The 16,194-nt window shown below is 42.7% G+C and overlaps 1 protein-coding gene and 1 pseudogene across 1 annotated transcript in view; one reads left to right on the top strand and one right to left on the bottom strand.

The window, feature by feature from the left end:
* Positions 1–13,816, bottom strand: part of FLT3 (fms-related tyrosine kinase 3) — a 71,979-nt gene extending 58,163 nt beyond the window's left edge. The window contains exons 1-2 of the mRNA XM_011999976.1: positions 13,700–13,816; positions 1,364–1,566 (exon numbers count right to left, since the gene is read on the bottom strand). Of these exons, the coding sequence (XP_011855366.1) occupies positions 1,364–1,566; positions 13,700–13,807 (311 nt within the window). The 5' untranslated portion in view covers positions 13,808–13,816. The remainder of the gene's footprint in view (positions 1–1,363; positions 1,567–13,699) is intronic.
* LOC105553820 lies at positions 4,340–4,754 on the top strand (annotated as a pseudogene).
* Positions 13,817–16,194: the final 2,378 nt, after the last annotated feature.

The following is a 16,194-nucleotide window of genomic DNA, read 5'->3' on the forward strand; positions in this document are numbered from 1 at the left end:
TGTGTGTGTGTATAGGTTTAACTTAATAGACTTAACCTTTTTCTTTTTCTTTTTTTTTTTTTTTTGAGACAGAGTCTCACTCTTGTCTCTCAGGTTAGAGTGCAGTGGCGCGATATCAGCTCACCGAACCTACCCCTCTGGGCTTCAAGCGATTCTCCTGCCTCAGCCTCCCAAGTAGCTGTGATTACAGGTGCACACCACTACGCCTGGCTAATTTTTTTATTTTTAGTAGAGATAGGGTTTCACCATGTTGTCCAGGCTGGTCTCGAACTCCTGACCTCAGGTGATCCACCTCAGCCTCCCAAAGTGCTGGGATTACAGGCGTGAGCCACTGCACCCAACCAACTTTACTTTTTAGAGCAGTTTTAGACTTACAGGAAAATTAAGCAGAAGACACAGAAAGATGCCATATATGCACTTCTCTCCACACACAGTTTCCCTTATTATTAACATCTTGCATAGGTGTGATATGTTTGTTACAATTGATGAACCAATTTTAAAGTTCATAGTTTGGGCCGGGCATGGTGGCTCATGCCTGTAATCCCAGTACTTTGGGAGGTTGAGGTGGGAGGATCATGTAAAGTCCGGAGTTTGAGGCCAGCCCGGCCAACATGGTGAAACCCCATCTCTACTAAAAATACAAAAATTAGCTGGGTGTAGTGGCATGCGCCTGTGATCCCCGCTATTCAGGAGGTTAAGACAGGATAATTACTTGAACCTGGGAAAAACGGAAGTTTCAGTGAGCCAAGATCAGGCCACTGCACTCCAGCCTGGGTGAGAGAGCGAGATTCCGTCTCAAAACTCAAATAAAATAAAGTTCATAGTTTGCATTAGGGTTCATTTTTTGTGTTATACATCCTAGGAAATTTGACAGATATATAACGTTATGTATCGATGCCCTAACTATATTTTTAGCTCGTTATTTCACTGAAGATAAGAGTTACAAAAAACAGGCTGAGGCCAGGCACAGTGGCTCACATGTGTAATCCTGGTACTTTCGAATGCTGAGGTGGGTGGATTGCTTAAGCCCAGGAGCTCAAGACCAGCCTTGGCAACATGGTGAAACACCATGGTGTCTAGAAGAAAATTTTAAAAATTAGCTGGGTGTGGTGGCACGCACCTGTAGTCCCAGCTACTTGGGAGGACTGGGATGGGGGGATTACTTGAGCTTGGAAGGTCGAGGCTACAGTGAGCCAAGATTGTGCCACTGTACTCCAGCCTGGGTGACAGAGAGAGACCCCGACTCAAAAAAAAAAAACAAAAAACAAAAAACAAAAAAGATTTACAATAATCATGAACAGAAACTTGAAACAAAATTCCAAATGAACCACATTTTATGTCAAGAACGTATTCCTCCACTTACCTATTTTGTACATCAAAATGTGGCTGACAATTCAGGGAGCTGTGCTTAAAGACCCAGAGACAGGAAATGTTCCCTGGGGTGTCGACCAGCACTTGCAATGTGATGGAAGCAGATACATCCACTTCCACCGTGGCGGCTTCGTACACTGTCCCTGCGCTCTGGGGTCTCAATGCACACCCGAGGTCTTCTGGGGATTCTGACACCTACATTGTAGACAGAAAAAAGTGAATTCAGGAAAATTGCAGGTCTAAGGCCTCCCCTTCTTCACATCAAAACTTTATCAAATACATTCATGCTGACACACTGCACACAACACCCACACAAGTTGGAACCCACTGAGAACACGTTGCCGACAGAAGGTCCTATAAATTACAATTCTCTGAAGAAAAGATAAATAACTTTGGGCTGCATTTCTAAAATGTTGTACAGACTGACATGGTGGGTGTCCCCCTACCTCTGCAAATTCATATGTTGAAATCCCAACTCTCAGTATCTCAGAATGCAACTTTATTTGGAGATAGTCCTTCACAGTGGTAATCAAGTTATAATGGGTCATTACGGCGAGCCTAAATCCAGTATGACTGGTGTCCTTAAAAGAAAAGGAGGCAGGGCGTGGTGGCTCACACCTGCAATCCTAGCACTTTGGGACGCTGAGGCAGGCAGATCACTTGAAGTCAGGAATTCGAGACCAGCCTGGCCACCATTGTGAAACCCCATGTCTACTAAAAATACAAAAAATTAGCTGGAAGTGGTGGTGGATGCCTGTAATCCCAGCTCCGTGGGAGGCTGAGGCAGGAGAATGGCTTGAACATGGGAGGCGGAGGTTGCAGCGAGCTGAGATCACGCCACTGCACTCCAGACTGAGCAACAGAGTGAGACTCTGTCTCAAAAAAAAAAAAAAAAAAAAAAAAGAAGAGGAGATTTGAAGGCAGATACACAGACAGTAAGAACACCATGTGAACAGTAAGACAGCCATCTTCAAGCCAAGGAGAGAGGTCTGGAACAGATTCTTGCTAACTGCCCTTAGAAGGAACCAACCCTACTGACATTTTAATTTTGGACTTCTAGCCTCCAGAATTGTGAGACAATATATTTCTGTTGGTTTAAGTTGCCCAGTCTGTGGTAGTCTGTTGTATCACCCCTAGCACTCTAATGTTCAGACCGTAGTTATAAAATCCATAATATATAGGTAAACATTTTTGTGATTGTTGGTATATAAATTAAAATGTATAAAACAATGGTAAATTGGTATCGGTGTTAAAGGAAATTTAAAAACCAAATTTTCTGGGCAGATGTCCCCATAGGCACACTGCCACCATCACACTTCTCGCCTGCTTTAAATAATTGAGATATATTAGGCCGGGCGCCATGGCTCACGCCTGTAATTCTAGCACTTTGGGAGGTTGAAGCGGATGGATCGCTTGAGGTCAGGAGTTCGAGACCAGCCTGGCCAACATGGTGAACCCCTGTCTCTACTGAAAATACAAAAAATTAGCTGGGTGTGATGGCGGGCGCCTGTAATCCCAGCTACTCAGGAGGCTGACGCAGGAGAATCACTTGAACCTGGGAGGTAGAGGTTTCAATGAGCCAAGATCCTGCCATTGCACTCCAGCCTGGGCGATGGAGTGACACTCTGTCTCAAAAAATAAATAAATAAATAAATAAACAAACAAACAATTGAGATATATTGAGAGAAGGGGTTGGAGCAGCTTCTGCTGTGGAGTCCCCCACCTCCTACCTCCTTTACATGGCTGAACACAGCATGCGCGCACACACACACGCACACACACAAGCACACATGTATTTCTTCAGGTGAAGAGCAGGGTAGCTCTTCTGCTACTGGTCAAAAACCGTATTTCTGGTCTTATTTGTTCACTTAGTAAGTATCTAATAAGTTTAAGACCATCTGCTGAGTACTATGAGACTAGAAAGAAAAGACATCAATCTTGTCCTTAAAGATTTTGAGTCTCCTAGGACTATAAATAAGTAAAACACAGGAGAAATACAATGTGTCCCATAAAAAGATACCAACTACTTTGAAATGTAAATTTTAAGTGCCCTGGAACTTCAAAGAAGGGAGAAGAGACTTTTAAGCCAGGATGTTTAAGGTGTTCACCTAAGTCCAGTAATTGAGCTGGATCATAAAAGATGGGCACAAGATAAAGTAAAAAATAATAGACAAGTCAAGCATGGTGGTACATGCCTGTAGTTCCAGCTACTCAGGAGGCCGAGGTGGAAGGATCACTTCAGCCCAGGAGTTCAAGTTCAGCCTGGAGAAGATAGCAAGACCCCGTCCCAAAACAAACAAAAAAAACCCAGCTGACATACTAGAAGAAAATATTCCAATATATATTACAAGTAAAGGATGAATGCCCGTAATATAAAAAGAACCTTTGAAAATTGAGGGACACAGAACCAAAACACAGCAGAAAAATGGGAAAAAGAATTGAATACACAATTCAAGAAAAAAGATATAAAGAATGGCCCTCAGCTGGGCGCAGTGGCCCATGCCTGTAATCCCAGCACTTTGGGAGGACAACGAGGGCAGATCACGAGGTCAGGAGTTCGAGACCAGCCTGGCCAAGATGGTGAGACCCCCGTCCCTGCTAAAAACACAAAAATTAGCCACGTGTGGTGGAAGGCGCCTGTAATCCCAGCTACTTGGGAGGCTGAGGCAGAGAACTGCTTGAACCCAGAAGGCAGAGGCTGCAGTGAGCCAAGGTGGCACCACTGTACTCCAGCCTGGGCGACAGAGCGAGACTCCATCTCAAAAAAAAAAAAAGAATGGCCCTCAAACATATGAGAAAATGTTAAACTTACTTGTAATTAGAAATCCGTAAGTTAAAACAAGACGGAGGGAAAAAACTCGCGAACCACAACGCAGCGTCATGCGCACGGCCTCTGTAAGTGCACAGTCGTTTCCGGTGGACCCCGAGACTACAGTTCTGCTTGCGTTCTCGGGGGAAAGTGTCGGTCTTGGGTCTGGCCATGCCTGAACCTGCAAAGTCCGCGCCGGCTCCCAAGAAGGGCTCAAAGAAAGCCGTCAGCAAAGCCCAGAAGAAAGACGGCAAGAAGCGCAAGCGCAGCCGCAAGGAGAGCTACTCCATCTACAGGTACAAGGTGCTGAAGCAGGTCCGCCCCGACACCGACACCGGCATCTCCTCCAAGGCCATGGGCCTCATGAACTCCTTCGCCAACCACATCTTCGAGCGCATCGCGAGAGAGGCGTCCCGCCTGGCGCACTACAACAAGCGCTCCACCGTCACGTCCCGCGAGATCCAGACGGCCCTGCGCCTGCTGCTGCCCGGCGAGCTGGCCCAAGCACGCCTTGTCCGAGGGCACCAAGGCGGTCACCAAGTACACCGGCTCCAAGGGAGTCCCGGCTGCTTGACTCCAAAGTATCTTTTCAGGGCTACTGAACCCCCTCAGTGAAAGAATCTTTCTTGTGTTGTCGGTCCCAGTTTATATTTTTGGCTTCCCGCCTGCTTAACTTTCGGAGAGCACACAACTCCACCAAGCACAGATAACTACATTCTTTTCACATAGGCATTGTTGTAAGTAAGCTTACATAGATTGATAGTGTTATCTTACTATGGTATAGATATGCTGGGGTTCGCCTTAGGGGCTGCTCTTGAAACTTGTCTTTGTCTGCCTACCTACCCGTGAATATGTGCCCAGCAAATTGTTTCCTGGTGAGAAATGCAGTGTTAATTTTGATAAGCTTATGTAAGATCAAATTGTCTATATGAACAAAGGTTGGGTCTGCTCTTCAGTGGTAAAATGAAGGTAGAGATTAAATACATTGTACGCTCTCAGATGTGTACTTAAAAGGGAATAAATAGTTCAACTTAAAAAAAAAAGAAACAAGACTGAGATATCACTTCTCATCTATCAGACTGGCAAAAAATTAAAAAACATAAAAATATGACAACACATTTTGTTGGTGAAGCTATGAGGAAACAGTTGTTCTCCTGTATTGCTGGGGGAACACACCCCACACAACCCTTCTGAAGAATCTGGCAATACCTAATAAAACTTGCTATTTACTCACCATTTGAGCCAGCAATCTCACTTCTGGGAATAAGCGTACGTCTAGCATTAATTGCAGCACAACTTGTAATTGCAAAATACTGAAAACAACCTAAATGCTCGTACATAGGAGAGTGGTTGAACAAATTATGGGACATCCACACCATGGAGTACTATGTAGCTATAAAAAAGAATGAAGACAGCCTCTAAGAACTGATTTGCAATGATTTCCCGGATGTACTGTTAAGTGAAGAAAGTTAGGTGCAAAAAGTATCTACCTTCAAGTATGCTACCCTATGTAAGAAAGAGGAGAATATAAGGAAATATATATGTATCTGGTCACTTGTGCACAATAAATACAGAAACAATAGCAATATATCCAAAGGGACTGGTTAATTACAGGGGATGTGGAAAGAGGGTAGAAACTTGTCAGTAGGAATGAGGAGAGAGTGATCCTTCTCTGAGTATACTGTTTCACATAGTTTTGACTTATAGGACAAGAGTCATGTCATGTCTCAAAAAACAAGTAATTAAACCAACCAGGAAGGTCAGGCACAGTGGCTCATTCCTGTAATCCCAAGACTTTGTGAGGCCAAGGCAAGAGGATCACTTGAGCCCAGGAGTTCAAGCTCAGCCTGGGCAACAAAGTGAGACACCATTTCTACAAAAAAAAAAAAAATTAGCCAGGCATGGTGGCACATGCCTGTGGTCCTTGCTACCCAGGAGGCTGAGGCAGGAGGATTGCTTGAGCCCAGGAGGTTGTGGCTGAAGTGAGCTATGTTTGTGTCACCGCACTCCAGCCTGGGCGACAGAGCAAGATTTTGTCTCAAAATAATAATAATAATAATAATAATAAACCAGGCGTGGTGGTTCACACCTGTAATCCCAGCACTTCGGGAGGCTGAGGCAGGCAGATTGCTTGAGTCCAAGAGTTTGAGACCAGCCTGGGCAACATGGTGTAACCCTGTCTCTAATAAAAGAATATATAATAAGGCCGGGCGCGGTGGCTCAAGCCTGTAATCCCAGCACTTTGGGAGGCTGAGGCAGGCAGATTGCTTGAGTCCAGGAGTTTGAGACCAGCCTGGGCAACATGGTGTAACCCTGTCTCTAATAAAAGAATATATAATAAGGCCGGGCGCGGTGGCTCAAGCCTGTAATCCCAGCACTTTGGGAGGCCGAGACGGGCGGATCACGAGGTCAGGAGATCGAGACCATCCTGGCTAACACGGAAACCCCGTCTCTACTAAAAAGTACAAAAAACTAGCCGGGCGAGGTGGCGAGCGCCTGTAGTCCCAGCTACTCGGGAGGCTGAGCCAGGAGAATGGCGTAAACCCGGGAGGCGGAGCTTGCAGTGAGCAGAGATCCGGCCACCACACTCCAGCCTGGGTGACAGAGTGAGACTCCGTCTCAAAAAAAAAAAAAAAAAAAAAGAATATATAATAAATAAAATAAAATAAATAAACCAATTAGAATATGTGAAATGAGGGGGCTGGAAGAAATATCAAAATGGAATTAAAACCAAATGGGAAAAAAAACAAATTAATTCAATTGTATCACAAATAAATAATAAAACCATAGTGAAGGGGATGGGAAAGAAAGGAACTAACCTAAGTAACTTCAGAAAATAATACTTTGGATCCCATAAGGCTAAAGACAAAAAGCACTACTGTCCTTTAGTTAGTAAATCTATTTCTCACCAGGGTACGGGTTAGTAATTCTAAAATTAGATTATCTGTATATTGTATTTCCAGGCTCTGCCTGCTGAGAGGGCCTAGAAGCAATGATATCCCAGCAGCAATGGGCACACCCAGCTCTCAGATCTTGGTTTCTAAATACTATCCCCCAAAGAAGCCAGTGCTCTTTGGAGATGTGCTTAATTCCAGGGCTAAGGCAAGAAAAATACAAGATGAACCTGAACTATCTGGTAGTGTGTCAAAAATTAAGAAAGGGCTTGGAAAAAGATGAGGAGATGTTGAAAGGACATAGGAGCAAAACTGAAGTCGCTCCCAACAGCCAAAACTGGAACAATTTGAGCAACAAAATAAATAATGATTGTATTGGGTTACAACCCAGAGAATAAAATAAATATTCATGGGTCTATATTGATATAAATTTAAAAATTGAACGAATAAATAAAATGAGGGCAAAGGGACAGTGCTTCCTCACAAAACATTCCAATTAACATAGAGGGAATGTGGGAAAAAGAGAAGAACCATTAGGCAAATACCACCATAATAGTCATAGGCAAGATCCACCAATGGGTGCTAAAATCAGTAGGTAAAAATTAAAGAAGGAACAGGATATTTGCATCCCCTCCAAGACACTTATTAATTACAAGTGAAGAAAATAGTAACTTTGCAGTGGGGACACCTGGCATGCACCATCTAAATCTAATGATCAAGGTTCACATCTCATAATGACACCAAATGACTTCCTGTCACTCTGAATATGATGCACTGGGAAGGACACACTCCTCGGAAATTCTTGCCAGAAATCCATAATCTTGCTCTTGTTGCCCAGGCTGGAGTGCAATGGCATGATCTTGGTTCACTGCACCCTCCGCCTTCTGGGTTCAAGCAATTCTCCTGCCTCAGCCTCTTGAGTAGCTGGGATTACAGGCATGTGCCACCACACCCAGCTTATTTTATATTTTTAGTAGAGACGGAGTTTCTCCATGTTGGGCAGGCTGGTCTCGAACTCCTGACCTCAGGTGATCTGCCTGCCTAGGCCTCCCAAAGTGCTGGGATTACAGGCGTGAGCCACTGCACCCAGCCCCCATAAAAAGTTTTTAAAAATTAAAGCTGGGTGCAATCCTGATAGACAAATCTGTGGGCTTCAGAGGAGACAGAACAGTGTGATAAATGCACAGTACAGAGGTGGTGGGCTCCACCGCTGGCAGTCCAGAAATAGCTTGAGCCAGGCTGGCCAGGAGCTAAGGGATGTTCTTGAAGGCCAGGCCAGGTTCTTCACCACCTGGCAGAGTTGTGTCCCAAGGTGCCATGAAGGCACTGGAATTTAAGAGACTGTGATATCTAAAACTCACAATGTTAAAAAAAAAACAAACACACACAACTTTGGTAATAACAGTGAAGTTCAGTCTGTTGATCTTCTTATAACAAGTATAGCTAATTAATGAGAACATGAAATCGTTAACACAGTTGTTGTCTGAGTACATAAATAAAACAGCTGCACAAGCTCTGAAAAGTCCAGAGAAAGCACGTAAAATGATCTGTCGCACAAAGTCCACCATTCTTCCCAAATCCTCGTTGCAGAAAACCAGCCAACAAACGAACAAATCAACAACTCATTCTCTAGAAGTACAGGGTGGGACACGGCAAATAAAGAAAATGAGCTGGCTTGTGCAGGCCACCTGCCTGAAATATGAGGTCATGATTGTCAAACACATTTGGTCAACTCCAGTGACTTCAGTTCTTCACAAACAGAAAACCCATCGTTAAACCATAGTGGAGACTTTTGGTGTTTATTGTTTTTGTTTTTATGATGTTTTGTTTTGTTTAGACTGTGCCGCAATGGCACAAGATTTGTTCAGGAGGAATGTGACATTAAATGCAGCTTTGACTTGCTGGAGGAAGGGAGGTATAAAGGAACCGATTTGGTAAGGAGAGATAATTTTAGAGTTAGGGTGGCTTGCCTGCCTATGCTCTCTAATCACTGACAGGAAAAAAAGAACAGTACATCTCACTCAGCTGCTGTGAATACTTGGTGCCTTAGTATAGTCATTTCTTAAAAGCAAATTTCAAGAATATGGAATAGTTGGTGATATGGTTTGGATGTGTGTCCCCTCCAAAGCTCATGTTGAAATGCGATTCCCAGCCGGGTGCAGTGGCTCATGCCTGTAATCCCAGCACTTTGGGAGGCCGAGGTGGGCAGATCACCTGAGGTCAGGAGTTCAAGTCCTGTCTGGCTAACATGGCAAAACCCCGTCTCTACAAAAAATACAAAAATAAATTAGGTGGGTTGGCACACGCCTGTAGTCCCAGCTACTTGGGAGGCTGAATCAGGAGAATCACTTGAACCTGGAAGGCGGAGGTTGTAGTGAGCGGAGACGGCGCCACTGCACTCCAGCCTGGGTGACAGTGTGAGACTCTGTCACAAAAAAAAAACAAACAAAAAAAAAAACAAGAAATGTGATTCCCAATGTTGGAGATGGAACCTGGTAGGAAGTATTGGATCATCAGGGTGAATACCTCATGAATGGCTTGGTGATCAGTGAGTTCTCAGTTCATGCAAGATCTGGTTGTTTAAAAGTGTCTGGGACCTCCCCTCTCTCTCGCTCCTACTCCCGCCATGTGATATGCCTGCTCTCCCTTTGTCTTCTACCACGAATGGAAGCTTCTTGAGGCCTAATCAGAGGCTGAGCAGATGCTGCTGCCATGCTTGTACAGCCTGTGGAACCATGAGCCAGTTAAACCTCTTTTCTTTACAAATCACCCAATCTCAGGTCTTTCTCCATAGCAACACAAAAATGGACTAACAGTTGGTCTAAGCTGGCTTCAAGCAGTCATAAAAAGGGGTGATCAGAACTATCATCCCAAATAGAGACTGTAAATGATAGAAACATTCTTTTTTTCTTTTTCTTTTAGTTTCATGACGAATACAAAGACCAAAAAAAATTGTATTGTAAACAATTAAGTAGATTGTGGGAACTGTGTAACCATCTTACTCTGGTTCCAGGGTATACTCTGGTAATAGAGCTAAAGATGTAGATCACACTGTGATCAACGCCATCACAGAGGCATTGACAAGTCTTATCTACTAAAGAGTGCTTGGTGGTTTTTCAAAACATCCCTGGACTGGAGGATTTTCCGAAAAATGCCTCATCTGAGAAGTGTGAACTATGGAAGAAATGAAAACTTTTTTTTTAAGCCACTGAAACTCTTACAATCTACTTCACATTGAAGTGGGGAAGGATCTAAAAGAAGCAAGTCCAATGAGATGAAAGTACACCATAAAGACTGTTCATCTTTGCAGCAATTAGGATTTGTATCGTTATTTGTTTAATGTGGTTTAAGAACTTCTGGGTCTTAGTTTGAGACCAACCTGGGCAACATAGTGAGATCCTTTATGTATTTATTTATTTATTTATTTATTTATTTAGAGACAGAGTCTCTCTCTGTTGCCCAGGCTGGAATGCAGATCTCTGCTTAGTGCAACCTCTACCTCCCAAGTTCAAGCGATTCTCCTGCCTCAGCCTCCTGAGTAGCTGGGATTACAGGATTACAGACATGTGCCACAACACCCGGCTAATTTTTATATTTTTAGTAGAAATGGGATTTCATCATGTTGGCCAGGCTGGTCTCGAACTCCTGACCTCAGGTGATCCACCCACTTCAGCCTCCCAAAGTGCTGGGATTATAGGCGTGAGCCACTATGCTTGGCCGTGATGCTGTCTTTAAAAAAGAAATAATAATAATAATAATAATAATAATAAAAGAACTACTAGGTCTTAATACAATCCTGAATATTGCATAAGAATATAGAGTATATCTAAATATATCTACGATATATGTATCTATGATATATATATGTGTATATATATATCTGATATATATCAGCCAGTAGCAGTGGCTCACACCTGTAATCCCAACACTTTGGGAGGCCAAAGCAGGCAGATCACTTGAGGTCAGGAGTTTCAAGACCAGCCTGGCCAACATGGTGAAACCCCGTCTCTACTAAAAATACAAAAAATTAGCTGGGTGTGGTGGCAGGTGCCTGTAATCCCAGCTACTCGAGAGGCTGAGGCAGGAGAATCACTTGAACCCAGGAGGCAGAGGCTGCAGTGAGCTGAGATCGTACCATGGCATTCCAGCCTGGGTGACAGAGTAAGACTCCATTTCAAAAAAAAAAAAAAAAAATATATATATATATGATTTATTATTATTAACCAATCATCATTAATTTAAGGTTGTGTTTTTATACAAAAACACTTAAATGTGTGCAGCTATTTTCTTATATCAAAAAGACACTAAAAGTTTAAAACATCATAGCAAATATTAAAATTATTTTGTCCACATTGAAATATTGTGTATGCAAAATGCCTTAATTATTAACCAGCTAACGTGTTATGATGCCAACACCTATTGAAAAATTAAAACCAACCACGCTTCTGGCATGAAAAAATCATGTATTTCTTTATATTCATGTAGAATGTTGTTACTGAAACTTGTTTCACACTGTTTTTAAAACTTCAGAATATCTCTAATGTATGTGATTTACGGAGCGGGGAGAGTCAGGCCATTATGTCATGTATTTCTGTGTTACACCTATATAAAAGAAAAAAGGGTGACTATACATTTGTATGAACCCTCAACTGGAAATGTCTGCAGAGCTTACCAATTTATGGGCACTTTTTGTTGTTTATAGATTTCTACTTTTTTTCTTTTCCTTTTTTTTTTTTTTTTTTTTTTTTTTGAGATGGAAGTGTCACTCTGTTGCCCAGGCTGGAGTGCAGTGGCACAATCTTGGCTCACTGCAACCTCCGCCTCCCTGGCTCAGATGATCCTCCGGCGTCAGCCTCACAAGTAGCTGGGACCACAGGCACACGCCACCATGGCTGGTTAATTTTGTTGTTGTTGTTGTATTTTTGACAGAAACGGGTTTCACCATGTTCCTCAGGGTAGTCTCAAACTCCTGAGCTCAAGCAATCCACCCACCTTGGCCTCCCAAAATGCTGGGATTACAGGATTTCTACTATTTTCAGTTCTCCATCACTTAAGCTTCCCTTGAGTAAATTTACTAAATATATGTTTTTAAAATAGAGGGGTGGGAATAGCACAAGAGAGAGGAGTAATGAAAAACAAGATGAATAGCGTAAAAGAGAGGAGTAATGAAAAACAAGGTTGGAACTTGAAGGAGCCAGTGCCAGATTACTGAGCAACCTTGGTATCATTCTAAGTAATGGGAAATCATGGAGGGTTCGGAGCCAGGCAGTGAAGGATGTGCCTGCTTCAGGGAGGCTAGCCCAGCAGCTATCTCTGAAATGAACTGTAGCAGGAAGAGGCCACTTAGGATATCACTATGATTATGAGGGAGTTAACGAGCGCTTGAATTAGGGAAGTGGCAGTGAGACTAGAGAATATGAGATGATTATATGAGAACTCCTACAGGGAATCGACAACACTTGGTAAATGACCAAATGTGAAAGTAATAGAAAGAAAGATGATGCTGAGCTTTCAAGCCTGGGAACTAGGCACGGTTATAAACAGAAATCAATTAATACAAGAATAAGAGCAGGCTTGGGAAAATAGAAATCAAATAAAATAAATGATATAGGTGGATTTTGATGTGCAAATGGAAAATCTACCTATATACTGGGGGCATCTGGAAGTGAGGGATTCAGGCTTGGGAGAAAAGCCTGGATTCTCTTTAAGGAGAGAAGGAAATACAGTCGGCCCTCTGTAACCATGGTTTCCACATCCGTGGATACAACCAACCACAGATTGAAAATATTCCGAAAAAAATGGGGTTGCATCTGTACTGAACACGTACCGACTTTTTTCCCTTGTCATTATTTCCTAAACAATAGGGTATAACAACTATTCACATAGTTGTTTAGGTATTATAAAGCATTTGCATCATATTAGGTATTATAAGTAATCTAGAGATAATTTTAAAGGTATACGGGAGGGTCAGGCATGGTGGCTCAGGACTGTAATCCCAGCACTTTGGGATGCTTAGGTGGGAGGATCAGTTGAGCCCAGGAGTTCAAGATCAGCCTGGGCAAAAGAGTGGGACCCCATCTTTGCAAAAAATTAAAAAAATTAGCCAGGTGTGGTGGCATGTGCCTTTAGTCCCAGCTACTCGGGAGGTTGAAGTGGGAGGACTGCTTGAGCCTGGGAGGGCGAGGCTGCTGTGAGCTGTGATCATGCCACTATACTCCAGCATGGTCAACAAAATGAGACTGTCTCAAAAATATATAGAATCTGCATAGGTTACATGCATATACCAAGTCATTTTATATCAGGGACTTGAGTATCCATGGATTTTGGTATTAGTGAGAGTCTTGGAACCAATCCCCACTGTATACCGAGGGAAGACTCTACTCGTTACTTCATGCTAGTTATCAATCAGTGTCCTTCCTAAATCCTCATATGAAGAATATGGTTCTTGAAGGAATGGAGTGCCAGGGAGCTACGAGTATAGATGCTCTGTCGGTACCAGATGTGAGAACATAATATACTTAAATACATAAAGAGAAGCCCATTTAGCCATGGTAGCCTTCAATAACTTACAAATTATGGTCTCTAGAGAAAAACAGCTAAAGGTATAATTTTAATGTTACTTTACCATGGGATATGATGATGACTTCCCCACTGATGAATCATTGTTCTTATGATTGATTAAAACACACTTGATCACAGGCAGATCTTGATTTGTAATAGTCCCAAATATCATTGCAGAAAAAACAACTGTAAAACAAAATAAAAATGATAATGTTGATACATGCACACCTTAAAAACAAAACATGTATTTATCTTGCAACCAAACAACAAAACAAAGTGTAATCAGGGGAAATTGGCCACTATGAAAGTATGTAGGAAATTCGATTTTATGCAAGTTTAGTCTGCTTTAAATCAGGAGCAGAGGTACTTAGAGCAGGGCTGTCCAATAAAGCAGTCTGCAGGGATGGACATGTTCTATGCCTGTGCTGTCTAATATGGTAGCCACTAACTACACGTGGCTCTTAAGCTGTTGAAATGAGCCTAGTTTGACTAAGGAAATGATTATTTGTATACATGATTTGTGTGTGTGTGTGTGTGTGTGTGTGTGCGCGTGTGCACCTTTTGTTGTATATAGATTTCTATTTTTTTTTTTTTTTTTTTGAGATGGATTGGTTTTTTTTGAAAGGATTACAGGCCTGAGCCACTGCGCCCAGCCTGATATTCTTTATTTCTTTTCTTTGAGATGGAGTCTTGCTTTGTCGCCCAGGCTGGAGTGCAGTGGCGCGATCTCGGCTCACTGCAAGCTCCGCCTCCCGGCTTCACGCCATTCTCCTGCCTCAGCTTCCCGAGTAGCTGGGACCACAGGCGCCGCCACCACGCCCAGCCAATCTTTTGTATTTTTTTTAGTAAAGACAGGGTTTCACCATGTTGGCCAGGATGGTCTCTATCTCTTGACCTCGTGATCCGCCCGCCTCGGCCTCCCAAAGTGCTGGGATTACAGGCGTGAGCCATCACGCCCGGCCTGTTCTTTTTTCCTTTATGGATGCTTATAGAATCTTTTCTTCGAAACCACAGCACTAAAATTTTCAAAATTATGTGCCTTCTTGAGAGTCTATTTTCATCCATTGTGCTGGGTACACAGTGGGCCTTTTCAATCTAGAAATTCATATCCCTCTGTTTGGCATTTTCTTGAATTATTTCTTTTGATTCCTTCTCTCCTCTTCACTTTCTGTTTGCCCATGATGTAGATATCTTCCCCTAATGACTGACAATCTTCAACAGTCTGTTCACATAGAAGAATGAAGTGCTGAGTGTCTGTCCTAAGCTCTATGGTGTGGCCTGTAGCCCAATCTCTGTAGGTGTATCTTTAGGTCTTTTCTCACGGGTTGGTCCTATTCCCCAGAGACGATTCTCTCTCTTGCCTGCTTCCTGTGTCCTGTGAGCTGGTCTTGGCAAGTTACACTATTGTGGGGTCCTGCAATGAAAAGCAGGCTGCTTCTCAGCTTTCTCAACCCCCAACTATAATTCAGCTTTCATCATCCGCTTCTTCTTTTTAATTTTTTTTTTTTTTAAGAGACAGGATCTTGCTATGTTGCACACACTGACTTCACACTCCTGGACTCAAGTGATCCTCCTGCCTTGGCCTCCCAAGTTGTTGGTTGATAGTGTGAGCCACTGCACCCAGCTTTATCTGCTTTAAAGCTCTCAAAGTTTTACTTTTTCCTTCTCCATCCTCTTTGTCTTTATTTATTTATTTATTTTTTGGACTTTTTTTTTTTTTTTGAGACAGAGTCTCGCTCTGTTGCCCAGGCCTTAGTGCAGTGGCGCGACCTCAGCTCACTGCAAGCTCCACCTCCTGGGTTCACACTATTCTCCTGTCTCAGCCTCTCGAGTAGCTGGGACTACAGGTGTCCGCCACCGCACTCAGCTAATTTTTTTTTTGTATTTTTAGTAGAGATGGGGTTTCATCCTGGTCTCGATCTCCTGACCTCGTGATCCGCCCACCTTGACCTCTCAAAGTGCTGGGATTACAGGGTTAGCCACCATGCCCGGCCTCCTCTTTGTCTTTATATGTTTATATCTTTGTTTCTTTGGGGGTATTAGGTATAATTGGCAATAAAAATTGCAGTGTACATCATATATTCACAGTGTACATCATGTAATTTTGATATATATATCGAAATATATGTGTATTTATATATAATGTATGTGTATGTATATGTGTATATTAATATATATACATATATATGGGCTTCTCTTTATGTATTTAAGTACATATACACATATAAGTATATATACATATACATACACACATTGTGAAATGAACACCCCAATCAAGCTAACTAACCTATCCGTCAGCTCGTATACTTATCTTTATCTTTTTCTTTTTTTGTGATGCAAACATTTAAGATCTACTCTCTGTCTTTTTTTTTAAAATTGAGACAGAGTCTTTATCTGTTGCCGAGGCTGGAGTGCAGTGGTGCGATCACGGCTCACTGCAACCTCTGCCTCCAGGGTTCAAGTGATTCTCCTGCCTCAGCCTCCCGAGTACCCGGGACTACAGGCGCCGCCACCTCGCCCAGCTAGTTTTTTGTATTTTTTTAGTAGAGACGGGGTTTC

Source organism: Mandrillus leucophaeus, unplaced genomic scaffold, assembly GCF_000951045.1.
Source record: "Mandrillus leucophaeus isolate KB7577 unplaced genomic scaffold, Mleu.le_1.0 Scaffold61, whole genome shotgun sequence".
In the NCBI taxonomy this organism is placed as follows: domain Eukaryota; kingdom Metazoa; phylum Chordata; class Mammalia; order Primates; family Cercopithecidae; genus Mandrillus; species Mandrillus leucophaeus.